This window comes from Salmo salar, chromosome ssa10 (assembly GCF_905237065.1).
Source record: "Salmo salar chromosome ssa10, Ssal_v3.1, whole genome shotgun sequence".
Classification (NCBI taxonomy): Eukaryota; Metazoa; Chordata; class Actinopteri; order Salmoniformes; family Salmonidae; genus Salmo; species Salmo salar.
Genome location: NC_059451.1, coordinates 15,061,935 through 15,082,264, shown reverse-complemented (window position 1 = coordinate 15,082,264; position 20,330 = coordinate 15,061,935). Strand labels below are relative to the sequence as shown.

Below are 20,330 nucleotides of genomic sequence, written 5' to 3'. Positions count from 1 at the left end.
CCTCCCACAACAGACTGCGATGTTGTAAGCCTGGCACTTTGTGACCTACTATGCAAGAAGGCATCCTGTGCTATAATCACATACAAGCCTTACTGTAGATAAAGCTGTAAAATGGACTTTAATGCTCCCAGCCTCTATTTGGGTCAAATTTACAAAATCTCCTGCAATCTATTTTTATGCCCAATTTTTTTTAAACCGATTTGTAATAAGGGATTTAACAATTCCACACCAGGCAGTTTATTACAGTTGGAAAAGAATGTCGAGATGTGGAAAATAAACATTTTCCCTTTATCATGTTAATGTGATAAAATTTGCCAATTTTGTTGGATTTGATGGAAATTTGGTCAATAGAATAAGTAAAAATATGGATTATCAATGTTTTAATAGACGTGTGTGAGCCCTTGATATAGGATTGCTTAGTGTCAAAGGTTTTTCCACAACTCAACCATCTTGGGTTTTTGGCAGGTTCTGGTTCTCACTGTAATTACACCACCTTATGGCCAACAGCACTGTGTGAGTTAATCTTGGGTATTGAGCTTTTCAGATCAACTTTAGAAATAAAAAGCTAGCTAGACCCTTTGATGTATCAAAATTCATCAAGGTACAGTATGGATTTTTAAAATCGGCTACATGTTACTTATTGGAACATTCAACACCGAAGTGTTTTTTTTTGTGGCCATTGATATCAGATAAAGTTTCCATTAAAAAATACATTTTTTAAACTGCCCAACCCTTATCAGAAGATGACACCAAAAATAGCTGTGTTTGCTGTGTCATTTAGAGGTTGTGTCCATCTGGTCAGTGCAGTACATCTCAGATCCTTCCAGAAGCTGAACACCCACACAAAGCCTGGGCAGTCTTAGTCTGTCGCAGCCAGTCAAGCCCATGAGGGTTGGTTTCAGAGTAAAATGAAGGCAACTAGAATCAGAATAAAACAAATAGCTTTAACTTCTCACATGGAGACGTGTTTTATTATTTGAGAATGTGGATGTTGTCAGCTGTTACCAAAAAGGTTTCATTCTTCGGCGAAAGACCAATACATACATTTTTCTGGACAGAGTCAAATGGAGGGGGAAAAAAAAAAGAAAAATAGAAAAATTCACTGACCGTGTACACACAAAATCGCAGAAGTGGCCATAATGCACATCTAACTGGGAAACCGTGAGCTCCCCTTCCAGGACCCCATCATTTGGCCTCATGAGGAAATAAAAGCATATAAGAAACCCCATAAACAACCTCCTGCAGTACCTTGATTAGGTTCAAATTAACTGAACCAAGCAGGGTATGCCCAGACAGGGCTTTCCAATTAAAATTAAGAGGTAAATTATGGACACATAGTGGAGCCAAGTTGGAATGGTATTTAGTCATGTTTATGTAACTTTCAAATTCAATGACCCAAACTAAAAAGCAAAAGTGTAACTTTCAAAGAAATTCTAAAACGGGAACAAACTAAAATTTCCACAACTAAAATGTTAATGGAAAGAGTACAAAAAGATCACGGGAAACAAGTTGACATTGAAAGGCAGTTTCATTAAAATAAAAACATAGGACTGGGTACAGCTTGCATACTCAATTATATCAGAAAGAAACAAAGCACTGTATTTTTCAAAATTACAGTTGACAGAAGAGTATCTTCTAATCAACTGAATAATTTAAACCTTTGAGGTTTTTATTACATTTCCGATATTAAAAGATGTCAGAGGGCATGATTCGGGGGGGAAGAAATATATATATACATAGACACACTTTTTTTTCTCCAGTCCTCCCTCTTTGGTCGCTCATTAAATAGCAATCTTTTCTAATCCAAAAAAAAACGTCTAAATAAAAATAAAATGCACTGCCAGCACATGCCCACTTCCACATCTAGAAGGGCATGCTTGATCTAATACTCCGATGTGTCGATTTAGCAAAGGACGTTTATGTTAAAAATTACAGAATAGAAGTGTAGAAAGACTTGAGGGATTCAAGGCCTAGCACGGATCAAAACTACTGATCACGATAAAATGGCTACGTAAAATATTGAGAAATTACAAGCAGGTAGGAATCAGACATGGCAGGATTTTGTATTGTCACCATCAACCATGTATGTGGCACACAGACACACAAAAGCCACAAGAATAGAACAACAACCTTTCTACACACTTCAGAACCCCTCCCCGTGCCCAGCAAAAAAACAATGGCGTAGGTTATTTTTTATGTCACAGCAAGAAGACACTAGTTTTCTACTAGCTAAGAAAGATTGAAGTGATAGTTAGCCTAGAAATTATATTACAAGAACCAAGGACATATCCCCTTGCAAGAACAAATGTGTAGCCTTTCCAATCTCATTTAGTTCCCCCCCCACTCCTCTATTATTGTAAATATGGAAAACAAGTACCCCTTCACCCTTTTCGGTTTACTTGTGACCCCCCTTGCTGGTTTTGAAGGAAACCTGCAGTATCTTGTCTCCAAGCCGGTAACCGTTGAGGCTGGCGATGGCCATGGCCGCCTCCTCGTAGTTGGTCATGGTGACAAAGCCGAAGCCTTTGCACTTATTGGTGTTGAAGTCGCGGATGACCTTGACGTTGGTGACGGCTCCGAAGGGCCCGAACATCTGCCACAGGATGCCCTCGTCAGCGTCCTGGCCCAGGTTGTAAATGAAGATGCACCAGCCGGCCGTAGAGTTCCCTTCAGCGCTGACCGTAGACATGCTGCTCATGTGGTCTACACTCATCGGAGAGAACCTGCCAGGGGCACAGAAAAACATCTCTTCAAATACTACTCCATAGATGCCGGTTTAAAATAACCCACAAACAAGGTGCAGGCCTGATGACCAAGGAAATACAGAACATAATCACTAACAATTCAGGGGTCTAGGTTGTCTGGGGTTCTAGTCTCAACTCCCCGAGATCACAAAAATACCTTTGCTTAACAACCGGGCACTGACATGCATTGTGTAGTGCAGTCGGCCACTCACCTGAATCTCTGGGCCTGGTGGTGTACTGGGCCCCCAAAGCGCCGACCCTGGTTGTGGTAGAGCTGGTTGATGACCTGGGAGTTCTTGGCCTGGTTGGGGTTGGCAGCAAACTTCACTGTGATGGGCTCCGAGGCCCCAGGGGGTTTCTGCCCGTTTAGGTCTTTAATGGCGTCCTCCGCCTCAGCCCGTTTGTCAAAGCGGATAAAGGCCACACCCCTGGACAGGCCTGAGAAGCAAGGGGAGGAAATGGAGAAGCCATTAATGGAATAGGCTACAGATGCCCAAAAATTGTTTTGCCCTAATAGTTAGGATTTGGAGAGTGGAAAGTCCACTCAAGTCACTTGTGCTCATTTAATTGAGTCTGCACAAATATTTCTCATTCAGGCTGTGCCTGCCTACCTGAGGCCTGATCGACCAAGACACGTGAGTTGATGATCTGGCCATAGCGTGTGAACATATCCTCCACGTCTTTCTGTGTCATGGTCTTGGGCAGCCCACTAATGTAAAGATTGGCATCCTTAATACCGTCAGAGCTCGGCCTGGCAAAGGACACCTGATGAGGAGACGGCAGGTCAGTTTCCATTGTGCAATTTATAGGGAAAATATTTATTAAAAATAATGCTTTGGAATTCATTTGACAATATTACAAACGTGATTTTTATATATATATATATATTTTTTTAAATCCGATTCAAAACTCCCAAAATGTCTTGTAAACTTTAAAAGCAAAACAAAAGAACAAAAAAAAAGATTAAAATCCACAAAATTCTGTCACAGTGCTGAGCGAGAATGCACATTGCTGAGCAGCTACTTAATAAAATAAATATAATTTCTAAAAATGGGTCCATTTCAAAAAGTTAAAAGCTATAAAAGGAAAATAAATGTATTTGTGAAATGATGCAGGGCTTTGAGTTGGAACAACGTCACACTCAAGCAAAAATAACTCTGCAATAACCAGTAGTGTTAAATTAAAAACTAAAGTAGTCTGAACAAAATTAATAAGCTTCAGTATAAATATGTGCCGAAAATAAAACCCATGTCAGGTTACCCACAGGCCAACTGCTTCAAATCAAACTTTCCAAAACTGATAAATTATAGAACAAAAACATTTAAATATTACATGATTGTTTAAGTAGACATGTTACCCAAATACCTTTATATGCTTTGGCAAATAGACACTTTGCAGGAGGGCTCCCCCTCAACTGCCCAGGGACTACTTGAGAAACATATCACATCCATCAGTTGAAACATGAAAACACCTGATTGCACGTTACCTTGATAGTTTTAGACTGTAGTCTCAGCCCATTGAGGGTATTGATAGCCCTTTCTGCATCACTAGCGTTAACATAGTTAACAAATCCGTACCCTAAACTGTGGCCTGGAGAAGAAAAAAAAAAAAAAGGGGAAAAAAAAACAACAAAATAAAATAACAAAAGTTTGTCCATATTTACAGATTGGATACCAGTCTTCCACAGGAGATATCAGCACAATGCATGCATTTTGGCAAAAACATTTGCAAAGGAAAACATTCTGTGAAATATGGCTAAAGAAAAAAAGACCCACATTGAAATAGTGTAAATGAAAATACATTTTTCAAATAGAAGGTAGTAACAGCCTTTTATAATAACAATAGATTAAAACTTTGGTATTCTATCAAAATGATCCAGGGGCCACGTTAATGCAGGATTCTGAAAAAGATAAAACAGAAAAAATATCTTGCTGCATTTAGTAAACAAACGCAGATCAAAAACTGTAAATTCTGCTCGGCTTCAGTCAGGGTTCGCGCAAAATCATTAAATGTAAAAGGACTAATTTCGTGCATCAGTTGCACTTCGCTCAGATTCAAAAAGGCACTCACACATCTGAGCCGTCTCTGTTGCAGGTGCATAGTAAATTGAATAAGATGAGAAAAATGAAGAAACCCGCACACTGCTCTTGCTAGAATCACTGCTCTTTATTAAGCTTAACGTAACGGCCTCAAGGCCTCCATCAGAGCTTTTGGGGCCGATACGTAAAGCTTAATACAAAGCAGTGATACTAGCAAGAGCAGTGTGCGGGTTTCATATTTTTTCTCACCTTCACTCAGATAAAGTATCTTTGCTCATCATTGGATCACCACTCACTGATGTGTAGCGTACTTTTCTCCAGTACTTTCCCCTGGTGTAGTTTTTCTTCAGTAGTAGGTTAAAATGCAAGACTAACTTCAAGTTAAACACTTGACTTACAATATAAAATGCAGGTGAAATGTTTTAAAAAACGCTTTTTTTTTTTTAATGGTCTGCGTTAGGAAAATGCAGATTTACGAAAATGATGACCCTTGACATCGAAGACTTAATAAAAAAAAAAACTTGAACGCCCTCTTTCCAATAAATATTCACACGTTACAATTTTCAATTTGAAACTAAATACAAGAGAACTAAATAGAATCCCATTATAACTAGTCACCAAAGAAAGGTATTTAATGCTTGGTTTTACAATATGGAGTTATCACCAAATCTAATAACATAGAGCAGCCATAATGCCCAATGAAACAAGAACACAACCCCAAAGACAATAAACAAAACTCCCCAAAGACCACCATTAAAAAAGATACTCAAGTAACGAAAGTTTAAAGAACAGACGTAACAAGGTGTAAATATAGCACAGAAAAACAGGAGTTGAGAAAATAATAATACTATCCCTGATCCAAACACTAAATCAGGTAGTCTGCAATTAAAAAACCCCACTTAGTATCAAAATACATTCAGTAAAATAATTTTAGGAAGCACGCAGGAGTCGCATACAAAGTAAAATACAATTACGGTAACCAACAAATACGGCATTGAATTTACAGACTAGTAATCAAGAAAGAAAATATTGGTAAAGTCAAACAAAAATATTTGATGTCACATTCAACGTCAGACTTCTGTAGTGGACTACATGTGCAGACAGACACAGAAGGCCGGGGCCAGGTATCACCTTATGGAGAGTGATTAAAGTAAATGAACTGAGGTCAAAAGAAAAGGGTTTGGACTCACTCTGGTTTTTGTGATAGGGATTACCTGCCACTTTATCGCGGATGAGTTTGGCAGACTCCACCTCGCCGATGCTGCTGAAGAGACTCCGCAACTCGTCCTGGCTCATGTTTTGGGGCAGGTAATTGACGATAAGGTTGGTTTTGGAATCTTTAGGCTCGTCTGCCATGTGTTCGTCGTAATCGTTATCATACACGACTTGCTGTAATTTCACGAGAATGGGATGAGAGTAAGTGAGCCATTCTGAAGACAACTTTATCAAGGGTGATAAACAGTAAACTAGTTCTGATCATAGAGAATGCTGCCCATGTTCCAAAAGAATAAGACATGCGAAACAGAATGCTTTCTCAAAATACAGCCAAAGTTGAATCATCTGTGGACTTACCTTTATGTTAATTGAACCCTTACTTCCATGCCGTTGTGACTCTCTGTTGTCACCCTGACAACTCTGTACCTCACACACCTGCAAGAGAAACACTGGTTAATTAACAATCCTTTGACGCAGACAACTGAGCACTTGACACCATTCCACTCCTTTTCCCAGTTCTTGTCCCTTTCACAACAGTCATAATACAATGCAGGCCAAAACTTCTGCGCAACAGCACAATGCATCCCAGTGGGCATATAACATGATAAAAACGGATTTTACAGGTTGAAATCTGGTCTGGACGTCTTATAACCAGATTAAGTGTTTTTCCAAGATATCTTAAATTTGGTTGATATTTGGTTAAAATCTGACTAAATTACTGACCAGTTATCCACACTGAACAAACAATTTACAAGATTTTACTGCGTTAAGAGTTCATAAGGAAATCAGTCACATAAATAAATTAGGCCCTAATCTATGGATTTCACATGACTGTCTCATGCAGCATGACATCTCTGTTGCATGGTTGATCAGGCTGTTGATTGTGGCATGTTGTCCCACTACTCTTCAATGGCTGTATGAGGTTGCTGGAACACGCCGTCGTACACGTCGATCCAGAGCATCCCAAACATGCTCAACGGGTAACATCTCTGGTGAGTATGCAGGTCATGGAAAAACTGGGACGGTGTCAGCTTTCGGGAATTATGTGCAGATTCTTACGACATGGGGCTGTGGCATTATTATGCAAATGGAGCTCAGGATCTCGTCACGCTATCTGTGCATTCAAATTGCCGTCGATAAAATGCAATTGTGTTCGTTTTCCGTAGCTTATGCCTGCCCATACCATAACCCCACCATGGAGCAAACCGCTCCCCCACACCATTCCATACACATTGTCTGCCATCTGCCCGGTACAGTTGAAAGCATCCATGAAGAGCATACTGCCACACCTGTCAGGTGGTTGCATTTATATTTTTGTTCACTGTATAAATGTGATTACTTCATGTTTCAGCATGATATGTACAGCCCCATGTCGCAAGGATCTGTGCACACTTCCTGGAAGCTGAAAATGTCCCAGACATGTCAGCCATTGAGCATGTTTGGGATGCTCTAGATCGATGTGTACGAGAGCGTGTTCCAGTTCCTACCAATATCCAGCAAACTCGCACAGCCATTGAAGAGAAGTGGGACAACATTCCACAAGCAACAGCCTGATCAACTCTAAGCGTCACGCATATCTGTATTACCAGTCATATGAAATCCATAGACTAGGACCTAATGAAATTAATTCCATTGACTGACTTCCTTATACGAACTGTAACATCTTTGAAATTGTTGCATGTTGCGTTTATATTTTTGTTCAGTATATATGAGCAAGATGCTCTTTTTTGAAGACATCCATTCTTTATTTAACTAGTGTTAGATTCTGGGTTAAACTTGGAAGACTTATACTAGAGACATGATACATGAGGAATCATTCCCAGAGACTATGTATATTGTTACAGGAGATAGCTCGTAGGAGAGGGAGGATAGCCAACTGTGCACAATATAGGAACTATTATGAAGTTAAATTGAACATGACATATACCCAGATCATGGTGAGAGTAGAAGAGATACTGGTGGCATTTCAGACACTATGGTAAACTTTCAAGAAACCTGTGGCGCAGAGTTTTGATAGGTTGGATATTCTTCCAACTCATTAATCTCTTTCCCAATTTCTAACAGCAGGCGAACACTTGACAGATTACATGCAGTAGTTATTCTCATGGCAGTCGCTGTAGGGACAGTAATTGAAGGAGGCTCTAATCATGGGCCATGTTAGTAGTAGCAGGGGTTACTTTAGTAGCATTGTTGTGATATCAGTTTATAAGGACTAATGTCACATGGCTGGGTAGCTGCTAACTGGGAGACCAATGGGAAACGGGGGCTGTTATTCAAATGTGACAAATTAGTGATCTTGCCATAAGGGGGGAGTCTATGTTGTCAGGAAATGACCCATGCGTCGCAGTGTGTATATCCTCAGGTGAAAGCAGCACATGAGGAGCAGGAGATAACAGAGGGCAGGGGCTGAATTCTGGAGATTGAGTGTACATCAAGATGCAGCAGGCGGGGTGTTGGGACAGCGATGGTCTGGTCCACACATAGTACTCCTTACAGCACCTGCAGCGGTAAAGATAGTCATGTCTCTCCTCGGTGGGTGCACAGTTCTCACGGGAAGTGAGGTCCAGCTGCATAATGGGTGAGTTTGACGACGCCATGACAGAGGAAGCGGAGCTAGAGAGAGACACTAGATTCCACTGTAGACGTGCAGATGGGTTGGGTCTGGGAGCTACTTTAACATCATAGTTGGGTTAACGGCTGTTTTGGTTAATGCATCATATGAAAAGGATAGATGTTGGGGGTAATTGTACTCAACAACATTTTGAAGGCATTGATGTGAAAGCATATACAGTGCTGAGTTACCTCAAGAGGACGTAGCGTTGATTAGGGATACGCACTTGCCTATCAGGTGACGTGCCCATCAGGTGGCAATGGAGGAGATGGGGAACAAAGTGAAAATGACATGGCTTGGGAACACCTCTTAGAACCTGGGGCCAGAAAGGCAAAGACTGGGTGGACACATGAGGCTTTTTAGGGCTTTCATGTTTGTGGAGTCCAGCAGAAAAGTATCCTGGAGGCATAGAGTCAGGTAAAGAGAGAGTGGGAATTGTCATGGTCTCAGACTTTGGGTTTCATGCATAGCTTACCACATTGTTAATACTGTTTTGTTTAGTGTTTCTCGTTGCTTTGCAAGTTGTGCGCCATCACTCTCTTATGAACCAGAGGGAGAAAGTGGAGAAACTAAAAGCAGCTTCAGCTGAAGTGGAGGAAGCCAACAACTTCATCTGGAATGGCATTATGTTGTGTGATGAAGAGTGTGCATATAGAACAGAGGTCATAAGCATAACTGGGAATGTTATTCATGTTTTATTTTCATTGTTTGTCCATTTAAGTAATTTCCAAGTGTATGTAATGTTGAACAGTATGGAGTTAAATGTTCCAAACGGGGGACTGTTAGATTCTGGGTTAAACATGGAACATTGTTATACTAGAGACATGATACATCAGAAGTAATACTATAGTATCTGAGGAGTGATAGAGACTGGTTTTTACATCAGAAGTTAATGGTTATCTGTAGGAGTCAGATGGATTTGGAATGTGCTGGGTAGAGGGGAGGCAGTAACAGGATTGCTATAGGTGATACAGGTGGAGAGCTTTGGATTAGGCATCAAGGGGGTTGAGGTCAGGCCACCTTAGGGGAGAAAGAATGGTTTAACACCCCATCACTTCGTCTTCCTGTCGAACCATAAAGATGTAAAGGGTTGGAGAGAAGGAGTGCATCTTAATTGGACTATATAAATAAATATATATATATATATATATATATATATATATATATATATATATATATATATATATATACATACACACACACACACACACACACACACACACTTGTGTTGGTGGAAACATGTTCTGTCTAATGCAGCTGTATTGATCCTCTGGGAAGAACTAAACTTGGTTAAGCTTTCATAGTGTCCATAGAGTTTTTACACTCAGAGTTAGAACTTAATACTCGTCAAGTCAGTTAAGAACAAATTGTTATTTACAATGACGGCCTAGGAACAGTGGATTAACTGCCTACGTCAGGGACAGAACGCCAGATTTTTACCTTGTCATCTCGGGGATTCGATCTAGCAACCTTTCGGTTACTGGCCTAACGCTCTAACCACTAGGATACCTGCCGCCCCTCTAAGCTATAACTGCCAACTGCTATAACTTTTAGGCAGCTGAGTCCACAAAGTTTCTTCAGGAATGTCCGTTTCAAATCTCAGACTGATAAAGCCATTGCGTGACCCATTTTAAATGTAAGAATACATGTTTCAGATACCAACTTTAATTGGTGACTAGGAAAATAAAAATAAACATAATGAACAATATTTTCAATATCCAACTATCCTCCAAAATACTTTTTTTTACAGTAGGTAATAAACTGTAGTCAGGTGGTCATTACCAGGTTATGATGAGGTCTTAACTACGACCAGTAGGCTACACAATATCGGTCAGAATTATGACCATTTGGTCAGATTAAAGTCACAATTATGACCAACTGGTTGTGTGGTAGGCCAGAAAAATACATCATATTCCGGTCAGTGAAAAGACGTGAAAAAAATATGTCCCTTTTCAACCAGAATAAGACGTCTTTTCAACCTGGTTTTGCCCACTGGGATAGCTACAAAATAACTTTCAAAAACGTTTGACAGAGCCACTCACTTTGAGGTATCTGATGTGTCCCCTTCTGACTGCCATGTAGATTCTTCACAAATGCAGATGCTGAAATAAAAAGTAACAGTTAGCTACAAATTAACAAACAAGTCAGGCGGAGGGGGTCCTAGCTGAACCAGTATCTCGGTAAAGGAGAGGATGAATATGACGAGATCTACTTTCTGCCCAGAAAGCGACCATTCAAGCACCGACAGAACAATGAGACATTTATACGTCTGTTGAAATATCTGTATAGAACTCACTTGGCGTTTCCACTCACTACCAAATATGGTAGAGGGGAAGACCACTGGCCGGTAGTGGGAGAAGATGGAATGAGATAGGATTTTGTCCGACATTCACCAAATTTTCTCATCAATGAAACATTTACAGTTGAAGTCGGAAGTTTACATATACCTTAGCCAAATACATTTAAACACAGTTTTTCACAATTCCTGACATTTAATCCTAGTAAAAATGCCCTGTCTTAGGTCAGTTAAGATCACCACTTTATTTTAACAATGTGAAATGTCAGAATAATAGTAGAGTGATTTACTTCAGCTATTATTTCTTACATCACATTCCCAGTGGGTCAGAAGTTTACATACACTCAATTAGTATTTGTTAGCATTGCCTTTAAATTGTTTAACTTGGGTCACACTTTTCAGGTAGCCTTCCACAAGCTTCCCACAATAAGTTGGGTGAATTTTGGCCCATTCCTCCTGACAGAGCTGGTGTAACTGAGTCAGGTTTGTATGAACAGTGTCAGTAAAAACTTTTTTAAATTAAATTGTTGCCAGCAGCACAGTCACCAACAATCTGGATAACCTGAAAACAGCCTAACCAGCTCTGCTAGAGCGAGTAAAATGGTATGAGTGAGGTGTTCTCTCATTTTATGTCTGGAAATAGCTAGCCAACGTTAGCTTGGGTGCTTGACTATCATTGTAAGGTCAGAACCCTCGGATCAACCCTACTCCTCGGCCAGAGCATCCAGTGTGGGCTCTGAATGCTCTGAGAGCAAAATGCTCTGAATTTAGGAACGCCCAGAGGGCACTCTGGAAATCCAGAGCGTTTTGCTCTCAGAGTGTTCAGAGCGCACACTGGAGGCTCTGGCTGAAGAGTAGGGTTGATTCGAGCATTCTGACACCGGCAGTCAAGATACCAAGCTAATGTTGGCTAGCTTGACACAATGAGAGAACAATGAGAGAACACTTCACTCTGACCATTTTACTCAACCTAGCAGAGCTGGTTACGCTGTGGACGTTTACTGACAACGACATATTCAACAGGTGTTGAGCGTTTGTAAATTCATCAGTTATTCTGCGCTCTGGCACACTCAGATGAGAGTGCTCTACAATCGGAGTAGATAGCCAGAGTGACTTTATGAACACACCCCAGATTGGATTTCCCCTCCCCCCAAAAAAGACTCATTTATCCCCATTAGAAACGACAGGCTGTGGTCTATCTTGGTTTAGTTATAAAAATCTGTGATTCAAGCTACCCTTCACCAGCTCTACAAGCCTTATGTAAAAATATTTCCGTTACTCACCAAATATGCGTGCAACTATTGTAATTTACTGCCGTTACTCCCGGTATGTACTTGTGTGAATTTAAGTAGGCTCTCTCTAATTCTCTTTCCTTCTCTCTCTCGGAGGACCTGAGCCCTAGGACCATGCCTCAGGACTACCTGGCATGATGACACCTTGCTGTCCCCAGTCCACCTGGCCGTGCTGCTGCTCCAGTTTCAACTGTTCTGCCTGCGGCTATGGAACTCTGACCTGTTCACCGGACACACCTGCTGTTTTCAACTCTCTAGAGAGCGCAGGAGCGGTAGAGATACTCTCAATGATCGGCTATGAAAAGCCAACTGACCTGTTGCACCCTAGACAACTACTGTGATTATTATTTGACCATGCTGGTCATTTATGAACATCTTGGCCATGTTCTGTTAATAATCTCCACCCGGCACTGCCAGAAGAGGACTGGCCACCTCTCATAGCCTGGTTCCTCTCTAGGTTTGGGCCTTTCTTGGGAGTTTTTCCTAGCCACCGTGCTTCTACACCTGCATTGCTTGCTGTTTGGGGTTTTAGGCTGGGTTTCTGTACAGCACTTTGAGATATCAGCTGATGTAAGAAGGGCTATATAAATACATTTGATTTGACATACCGGGCGTAACGGCAGTAAATGACGATCGTTGCAGGCAGGAATATTTGGGAGCTAATGAGCTCGATCAAAGACGTGTTTATTGCTCCATTTGGCGCGATATGCTGAAATTGCATGTAGTAGGGTCGTTCATTTAAGTAACTAGCTAACGTTAGCCAGTACTGGCAGCACACTTCATGGGCGTGACAGCTTTGGACCACGCGAGGACGAAATGGACTCACTCGCCAGCCAGATAACGTTAAGACGTAACTAGCCATCTTTGGTAGTACGCAGTAGCTAACTAACACCAATGATGGTCGATAAATGAAAATCGTTCACTCAGGCAGTTTACCATTGAAAAGTGTGTCAACGTAATGACCGGGGGTGGCTCTCAAAGACACCAATCATGAGATAACAACTGCCTAGTCTTCTTAAGTCATTGACTTCCATTGAAACCAGACTTTTAAAAATATTCGTTTCCCTATTATTCACCTCTGACTAACACTATTAGCTAACTATCAATGCAAGTTTGGCATATGTTTATAACCCATGTGTCTGGCATTAGTAAACACCGCAGACAATACGAGACTGTAGGAAGTAAATAGATAGTTTGCTATTTAGGTAACGTTAGTAAATAAAGGCAAAGTAGCATTCGCTAGCTACTACTAGGCCGGTTTGTCTGGACCGCATTGCACATAACGTTACATAGTTAGTGAACGTTACCTACTTAACTTACTAGCTAGTTACATTGTGCACGAGTGGGAAAGATAGCTAGGTCACTAAATACATTGTCATTGGATTAACGTACCTGCTTTACCGCTACTCCTGTGTTTAATAATAGGCCGAAAAACTGACCTGTACGCGGAAACCAATTTAGAAACAAATCGGCGGCGACCAAGCTAGCCAGCTATTTTTTTTTCTCTCTTCCGTTCAACAAAAATTAAACACCGGTGGCGCTAACACACGCAGTCGTGTGGTTGCAACCCCGTCTCTCATTAACTATGTAGAAATAAGCACAATGTTTTTATGTACTTATTAATAGAACACACTCATGACGCCAAAGACCTCTGATGCCACGCCCCTTCTGAATTCCTTTCAACTTGATGCGAGTTAATTGCTATTAGTACAAATAAACGTAACTGCTTATTTGGATGTAGCTAGCTATTTTACTGTTAGAACGCAAGGTACGTCATCGGACAAGAATTGAGCCGTAATATAGCATTTTCTGTATTTCGACCCGTATAACTCTAAACTCTTATTTTATTTCAACCAGTTACGCGCATTGGTTCACCTTGAAGACAAGTGATATTTATTCACGCTGGCCAACTGTATCTTGTATGCTAACGTTAGCTTTTTGGTTCAAAGTGAACATTGGGGCTTTTTAGCTAGCTACTCGCTGTTATTAATTATGTAAAAAGACAATCAATAATATCAATTGTTTAAGCACATGGAAATATTTTTTTGTGAATTATTGAGTTATTTATTTCATGACTTAAAAGTGGCGGGCTGTGAGTGACGGACTGGGAAACTCAATCTCCCATGATTCCGTACTACCGGAACTGACCGTTTCTTCATTTGTACCGGAACTGATAGTGTTGTGTTCGTTCTTATTACACTTAAGTGGTTGTGTTGAATACTTCATCCAACTTAATAAAATAAGAAATTACTGCATATAATACATACCATATAATAAACAGAATTAACTATTTTAATTAGATCTTTGATGGTATACTGTAGCTAGTTATGGCCTGTATGTGTCCCATATAACTGATCCTATAGTTACGCTGGTGTCTGCACATTTAAAACTGTAATTCTCTTTTTGCTGCCTGTATATCAATTGTGCAAATGTGAATATACAAATATAGTTCATAAATAATTATACCAGGATTGCTCACACCTAAAATTTGAGTGAATTAAAGCAGATCAATAACAAAAACATTTGAGTGTTAACTGTGGAGGCTTTGCCTTTTGCTTTTGCGCAATATAATGCAATCCCACAATAAGAAAATTCACCTATCCCCACAATAACAAAACCTTTTCCTTGGCTGACTTAACCCAATAAGGGTTAAAACAAAAATGTAAAATGTGGTTGGGAAACCCTGCCCTAAAGGAACTCCAAGGGAGATGCCTAGAGCGAGATCTACCTTGGGGGATTTCTTAACAGACTTATCAAGGCTAGGATCGTTACACTACTCCCTCGGTTCAGAAAACACAACCTGTGCTTCTCTATAACAAATTCTTCACGCTTTAACAGGACATGCTTTTGACCCTCATGCACTATCCTACTTCTGCGCATCAGATTAGCAAATGGTAGGACGGGCTATTGACCTGAGATAGGCGTAAAGCCAGATCGCTTGACCCTGAGGAAATCACACTACACACAACAACCCCAAAAGAGTAAGGGCCGCATCAAGGCTAGCGTCGTTCAACTGTCAGGCAGCATGACTACCTTGTTAGGACATTTCTAACTAGTACTAAATGCTGTTGCAAAATACTAAAAAAATGTTGCTGGCTCACTGGCTTTTATTTCAATGTGGTATTAAATACAAAGTAGTGATATAAACGTTCAAATGCTCAGACCGATTGACTGTAGCCTAAGCCTCTGTCTTGCAGGCATGAACTCTTAGGTATGTATTAAAAATAGATTAAAAATGTTATATTACTCCCAAAATAAGAGGAACCACAGCTAATGTACATTAAAACCACATAGTTATGCACTTGTAATTGAATGGCGTATCTAATATAATGACCTACAGTATATATCATAATTTAATGAACATATATCTGTCATAGTGGATTCTTATCTCTTCACCCAATAAACACGGTTATACTAATGCCTTTAAGTTACATTATATAAATAACTCCATTTTTATTTAATAGTTTTCAGTATCAGTACTCATCCTCCTGCAGTACCCATGCTCTTGCACCTATCCCCACAAGATACAGGTACAGTATGCTAGAATGCCAAACAAATGCCATGCCAAACTTTAAAAAAGTTCATACAGTCAAGCTATTCTTTTCATGAATTCTGTCATTAAATTATTATACTTTTTTTTTGTTTTAATCTCCACAAGACTCCCTGATGCAGGACCTACAGGAGGTGCTGGGGAGTTTCACAGGGCCAGATTGTCATGTAACCCCAAAGGTGACTTGGGCAGAGAGGCAGACCTTGTGTGCACAAAAGTGGGGGGGAAAAGAGAGAGACAATGGTCGACAGCATGCTCTCTGCTGAAGGTACTGTATTGGGCCAGTGTCAGTTTGAAGGGTTTTATTGCCCCTTGTCCCCAACCAACCTTAATTCATCAAGATGATGAGGGGTCCCTTACCTTCCAGGAGCAAGGTATGTGTTTATTTTTTAAGTGTTTCAAATTAAATCTGATAGCACCTCCTTCAATACCCACTTTTTAGTCATGCTGCACAATTTTCAAATCATAAGTATCTACAGTCCAAATATAATTAACAATTTATTTGTGATTCTTTTGTGTTACATTTTGGTTTCTAGTTTGTCTTTTGCCCATAGCTATGCCACAGCAGTGTGTTTTCGCCCCCGCTCCCCAGCGCCCTGACAGTGACGAGTGGCAAGCAGTCATCCTGATTGGAATAAATGGTAGTATGTGGTTTTTAAGGACTTTACTTCTATTCACATGTTTTTAAAGAATGTAATTAATTACTTCCTAATAATTACTCCTGACTCAGGGTGCTACAAACTGTCCCTTCCTGATCTGAACTGCTCTGGGTGTCTGAGACATTGGAGAGTGGGGCTGGACGAACTGGTAAAGAGTGGCTACTGGCCAGCCACCATGACTTACCAGACCATCTTCACAGTGGACCTCTTCAAGTCCTTTGAAGACATTAAAGTGTTGGCCCCAAGATGCTCCCGTCATGCCTTTGTGGGAATGCTTGACGAAAGAACAAAGCACTTTGGCAGGGTAAGTGTGTGTATATACTAATCAAATGATACTTTTAATTAATTTGTGGTTAATATTTGTTCCTAATATAAAAATTGGCCCTTACTTATACCTCTGTATGTTTTGCATGCAATTAGAGTGGAAAGATATGTGGTGGCACATTCCAGAAGCCATTCCTCTAGTGGACGTAGGGTGTTTGGAAATAACCAAGCTTTGTGGAAGCGTTCTCCTCCATTGTCCTGCCTGCTCACAGGAGATGCATGGTATATCAGCGGATGGGAATTGTAAGCAATACCGCTTCCAGAACGCCTCAGGGTTTGTACTACCTACTTATGTGTTGATGTTGTATAATTATGCCTTCTTAAAGTGCATGCTGGTCATCTTTTTGGTATGAAGCATATGTTTGTGATGTTATATTATATTGCAGTTGGTCTTCTTTTTAGAAGAAGATTAATTGTCAAGTAGAAGGTCATTTTCCATGAAGAAAGATTGTGGAACGGTGACGTTTTGTTCTTTATCCCAACTCCTCTGAGAGACACACACACACACACACACACACACACACACACACACACACACACACACACACACACACACACACACACACACACACACACACACACACACACACACACACACACACACACACACACACACACACACACACACACACACACACACATAAACACACATAAACACACACACACAGAGAGAGAGTTTGGAGCAACACTGTCAGATGTCTGGGATTTGAACGAGCAACCCCTCTCTAACTTCTAGGCTACCTGCCACCCTTTGGTGGTTTGGTTTGATGTAACATTTGGTGATGTAATCTTGCAGTCTGACTCTATTTGGTGCTGAGAAGGACTTCTACGACGGTGTGTTCTTGGCGAAAGACATGTCCATAAAAAGACCAAGCATGTCATTTTTCTCTTACACAGTTTCTATAATATAGCTTTAATGTCACCTAGTTTAGAACTTGTTTATTTTAAGTTCATCTCTGCACTTCACTGTGATTTCTTATGTTGTAGATGCCAGTCAAAGGAGTGTGTGGCACATCAGAGTGGACAGCGGCCAAAGAGACGTCAGGCAAATCATCTGCCAAAGTAGATGAGGAGGGCCTTGAGATAGTAGTTTGCCGACACTGCGTTTTCCTCAAGGCCCTCAACATGTACAGAGGGGAGGTATATGCCTACTTAGTGTACTTGCAGGAGGAGTTGTGTTCTGTTGGCACGGTGGGCTTCTTCTGCTGCAATGTTGCATGCAAATACTGGCCATATTTGCAGAAAATTGTGCAGGCATGCCCAGAAAATGCACTTTCTCCTCTGCATTATGCATGCGAAGGCGCATGAATGGTCTTGTCAGGTAATTGTTTTCTTTTAAGGACTGTTTTTGTGTTATGCAGAAAGGATATTGTAATGCCTTTTTAAATAGAATGAATACATTATTTAAAAGATGTATTTGTTCATTACGGCATTATAGCTCAAATGGGGAGGCCGCAATTAGTCTCTGGCAACACAACCAGAGAGGAAGTCGAGCAGGACATCAACGACGCTGTGCTTCACGAGTGGGTTGCTAAGGTGCAGCAGTGGATGTTTTTCTCTCTCAACTTCAGAATTTGTCACAGCTGCTCCTGCAACGCCCTCTACTGCTCATCCTGTGTCTCCTTGACCTGCCGCCACTCCCCCAGTACTCACACTCACTCTCTCTCTCTCTCTCTCTCTCTCTCTCTCTTACTATTCAGATCCTGTTTTCCTTGCCTGACGCTGTTTTCCTCTCTGCTACAGTTCTGCCCGCTCTGACTCTGGTCCCTGTCTCCAGTCCCACGTCTCGTCATCCTGCTACTCTGTCCTGGATTCCCCACTACTTCTCCCTTGGATTCCCCTCCGGACATGCTTACCCTGTCCCAACCCCTCTCGCTCCAGCCTCAGCCTCCGCACCTGGTTTCCAGCAACCCGCCCGAGTTTCCCCTGACCTGCACTCCATCTTCCCCCTGTGTTTCAATAAATACATTGGTTACTTCATCCCAGTCTCCTCGTCTGAGTCTGCTCTTGGGTTCCACTCCGCGTAACATAATTGCATTGATGTCAGTGAAGTCATGTTTGTTATGTAATGTAAAACATTTCTGTAAACTGAGAAATTACATGACCATAAACAGAGTATCTTGTGAGCCATAACTCTGCGTGCCTTGTAAAATGTTATAACCTATATGACAAATGCTTTTGAAATTTGTTGAATGCTTTGTACTCTTTGTTTGTGCCTCTACAGTAGCTCTCCCCACAGTGGATGAGCTGCTCAATACTGACAACTTTGTGTGGCCATGGGAGAGACTTGGCAACAGTAAGTGTAGGATTGCAGAAGGTTTCTATCTACCTTCAGCGTAGGCTGCAATCATTGCTGTTGTTCTGCTATATACCTCTGAGTTTACATCTCAAAGGCAACAGCAATCTTTCCATCAAATGTTGATGAACATACTGCAGGAGGAAGAGAGGATCCAGGTGAAGGAGATGAAGAGGCACTGGGGGAGCCTACAAAGAGCAGTGAGAACTCTGGAGGCACTGTCCCTACAGCTGCAAGGTCAGAGTAAGTTGAGGTTTATACTATTTTTTGAACCAATCTTTTTTTCTTGCTATACAAATATCCTCCGCACTATTTTGTGTATTGGAATTGTAAATCATTTACGGCTATACATGTGACTGTTAGGCAATGCAGTGGAGTTGTCAGAGGGATGGAGGAATGGCATTATCTGCCTCCTGAAGAGAAGATTGAGTGAACTGCCACAAGACCAAGTCAACACCAGGAACACTTACCACAAGCTAATTCTGGGAGAAGGGACTATTATTGATGACTCTGATGAAGATGAAAGCTCAGATGAAGATAATTCTATTGCTGAGAGCTCAGATGATGACTTTTCTTTCTGAAATCCTAAACCACCCCTGCCTCTTTCTCTCTGTCGTTCTCTCTCCCACAGGAGAGGGAGAAGGCCGCCACCACCTGCCTCAGGAGCAGCCTGGTCTCCCGACATTGACCCCTGACATAGTACGAATAAATTATTTCCATGTAATAAAAAAATGGAATCAAATCAAATTGTATTTGTCACATGCGCCTAATACAACAGGTGTAGTAGACCTTACAGTGAAATGCTTACTTACAAGACCTTAACCAACATGCTTTTAAGAAGTTGAGAAAAAGAGTGTTAAGTAAAATTAGATAAATAGAAAATAAAAGTAACAAATAATTAAACAGCAGCAGTAATATAACAGGCGAGGCTATATACATGGGTACCGGTACAGAGTCAATATGCGGGGGCACCGGTTAGTTGAGGTAATTTAGGTAATATGTACATGTAGGTAGAGTTAAAGTGACTATGCATAGATTATAAACAGAGAGTAGCAGGAGTGTAAAAGAGGGGTCTGGGTAGCCCTTTAATTAGCTGTTCAGGAGTCTTATGGATTGGGGGTAGAAGCTGTTAAGAAGCCATTTGGACCTCGACTAGAGCTCCGGTACCGCTTGCCATGCGGTAGCAGAGAGAAGAGTCTATGACTAGGGGGGATGGGGTCTTTGACCATTTTTAGGGCCTTCCTCTGACACCGCCTGGTATAGAGGTCCTGGAAGGCAGGAAGCTTGGCCCCAAAAGTGTTAGT

The 20,330-nt window shown here is 41.1% G+C and overlaps 1 protein-coding gene and 1 long non-coding RNA gene across 6 annotated transcripts; one reads left to right on the top strand and one right to left on the bottom strand.

The window, feature by feature from the left end:
* Nucleotides 1–939: 939 nt before the first annotated feature.
* On the bottom strand, nt 940–13,855 carry LOC106613578 (ELAV-like protein 1). 5 transcript variants are annotated; one of them, XM_014215985.2, is made up of 8 exons: nt 13,590–13,855; nt 10,652–10,711; nt 6,356–6,433; nt 5,974–6,172; nt 4,231–4,334; nt 3,356–3,509; nt 2,957–3,182; nt 940–2,723 (listed from the first exon to the last, which is right to left on the bottom strand). In XM_014215985.2, exons 2-8 carry the CDS (start codon nt 10,685–10,687, stop codon nt 2,396–2,398), a joined length of 1,125 nt encoding a protein of 374 aa, XP_014071460.1. In that variant the 5' UTR covers nt 10,688–10,711; nt 13,590–13,855; the 3' UTR covers nt 940–2,395. The 5 variants fall into 5 exon arrangements, with proteins under 5 accessions (XP_014071460.1, XP_014071463.1, XP_014071461.1 ...); XM_014215988.2 differs by having other exon boundaries at nt 5,998–6,172; XM_014215986.2 differs by having other exon boundaries at nt 13,637–13,839.
* A 25-nt stretch (nt 13,856–13,880) lies between these two features.
* On the top strand, nt 13,881–17,248 carry LOC106613464 (uncharacterized). The gene is made up of 6 exons (XR_006756899.1): nt 13,881–13,965; nt 15,662–15,727; nt 15,856–16,121; nt 16,284–16,388; nt 16,478–16,710; nt 16,827–17,248. It is a non-coding gene; the product is annotated as an uncharacterized lncRNA (long non-coding RNA).
* The last annotated feature ends 3,082 nt before the right edge of the window (nt 17,249–20,330 follow it).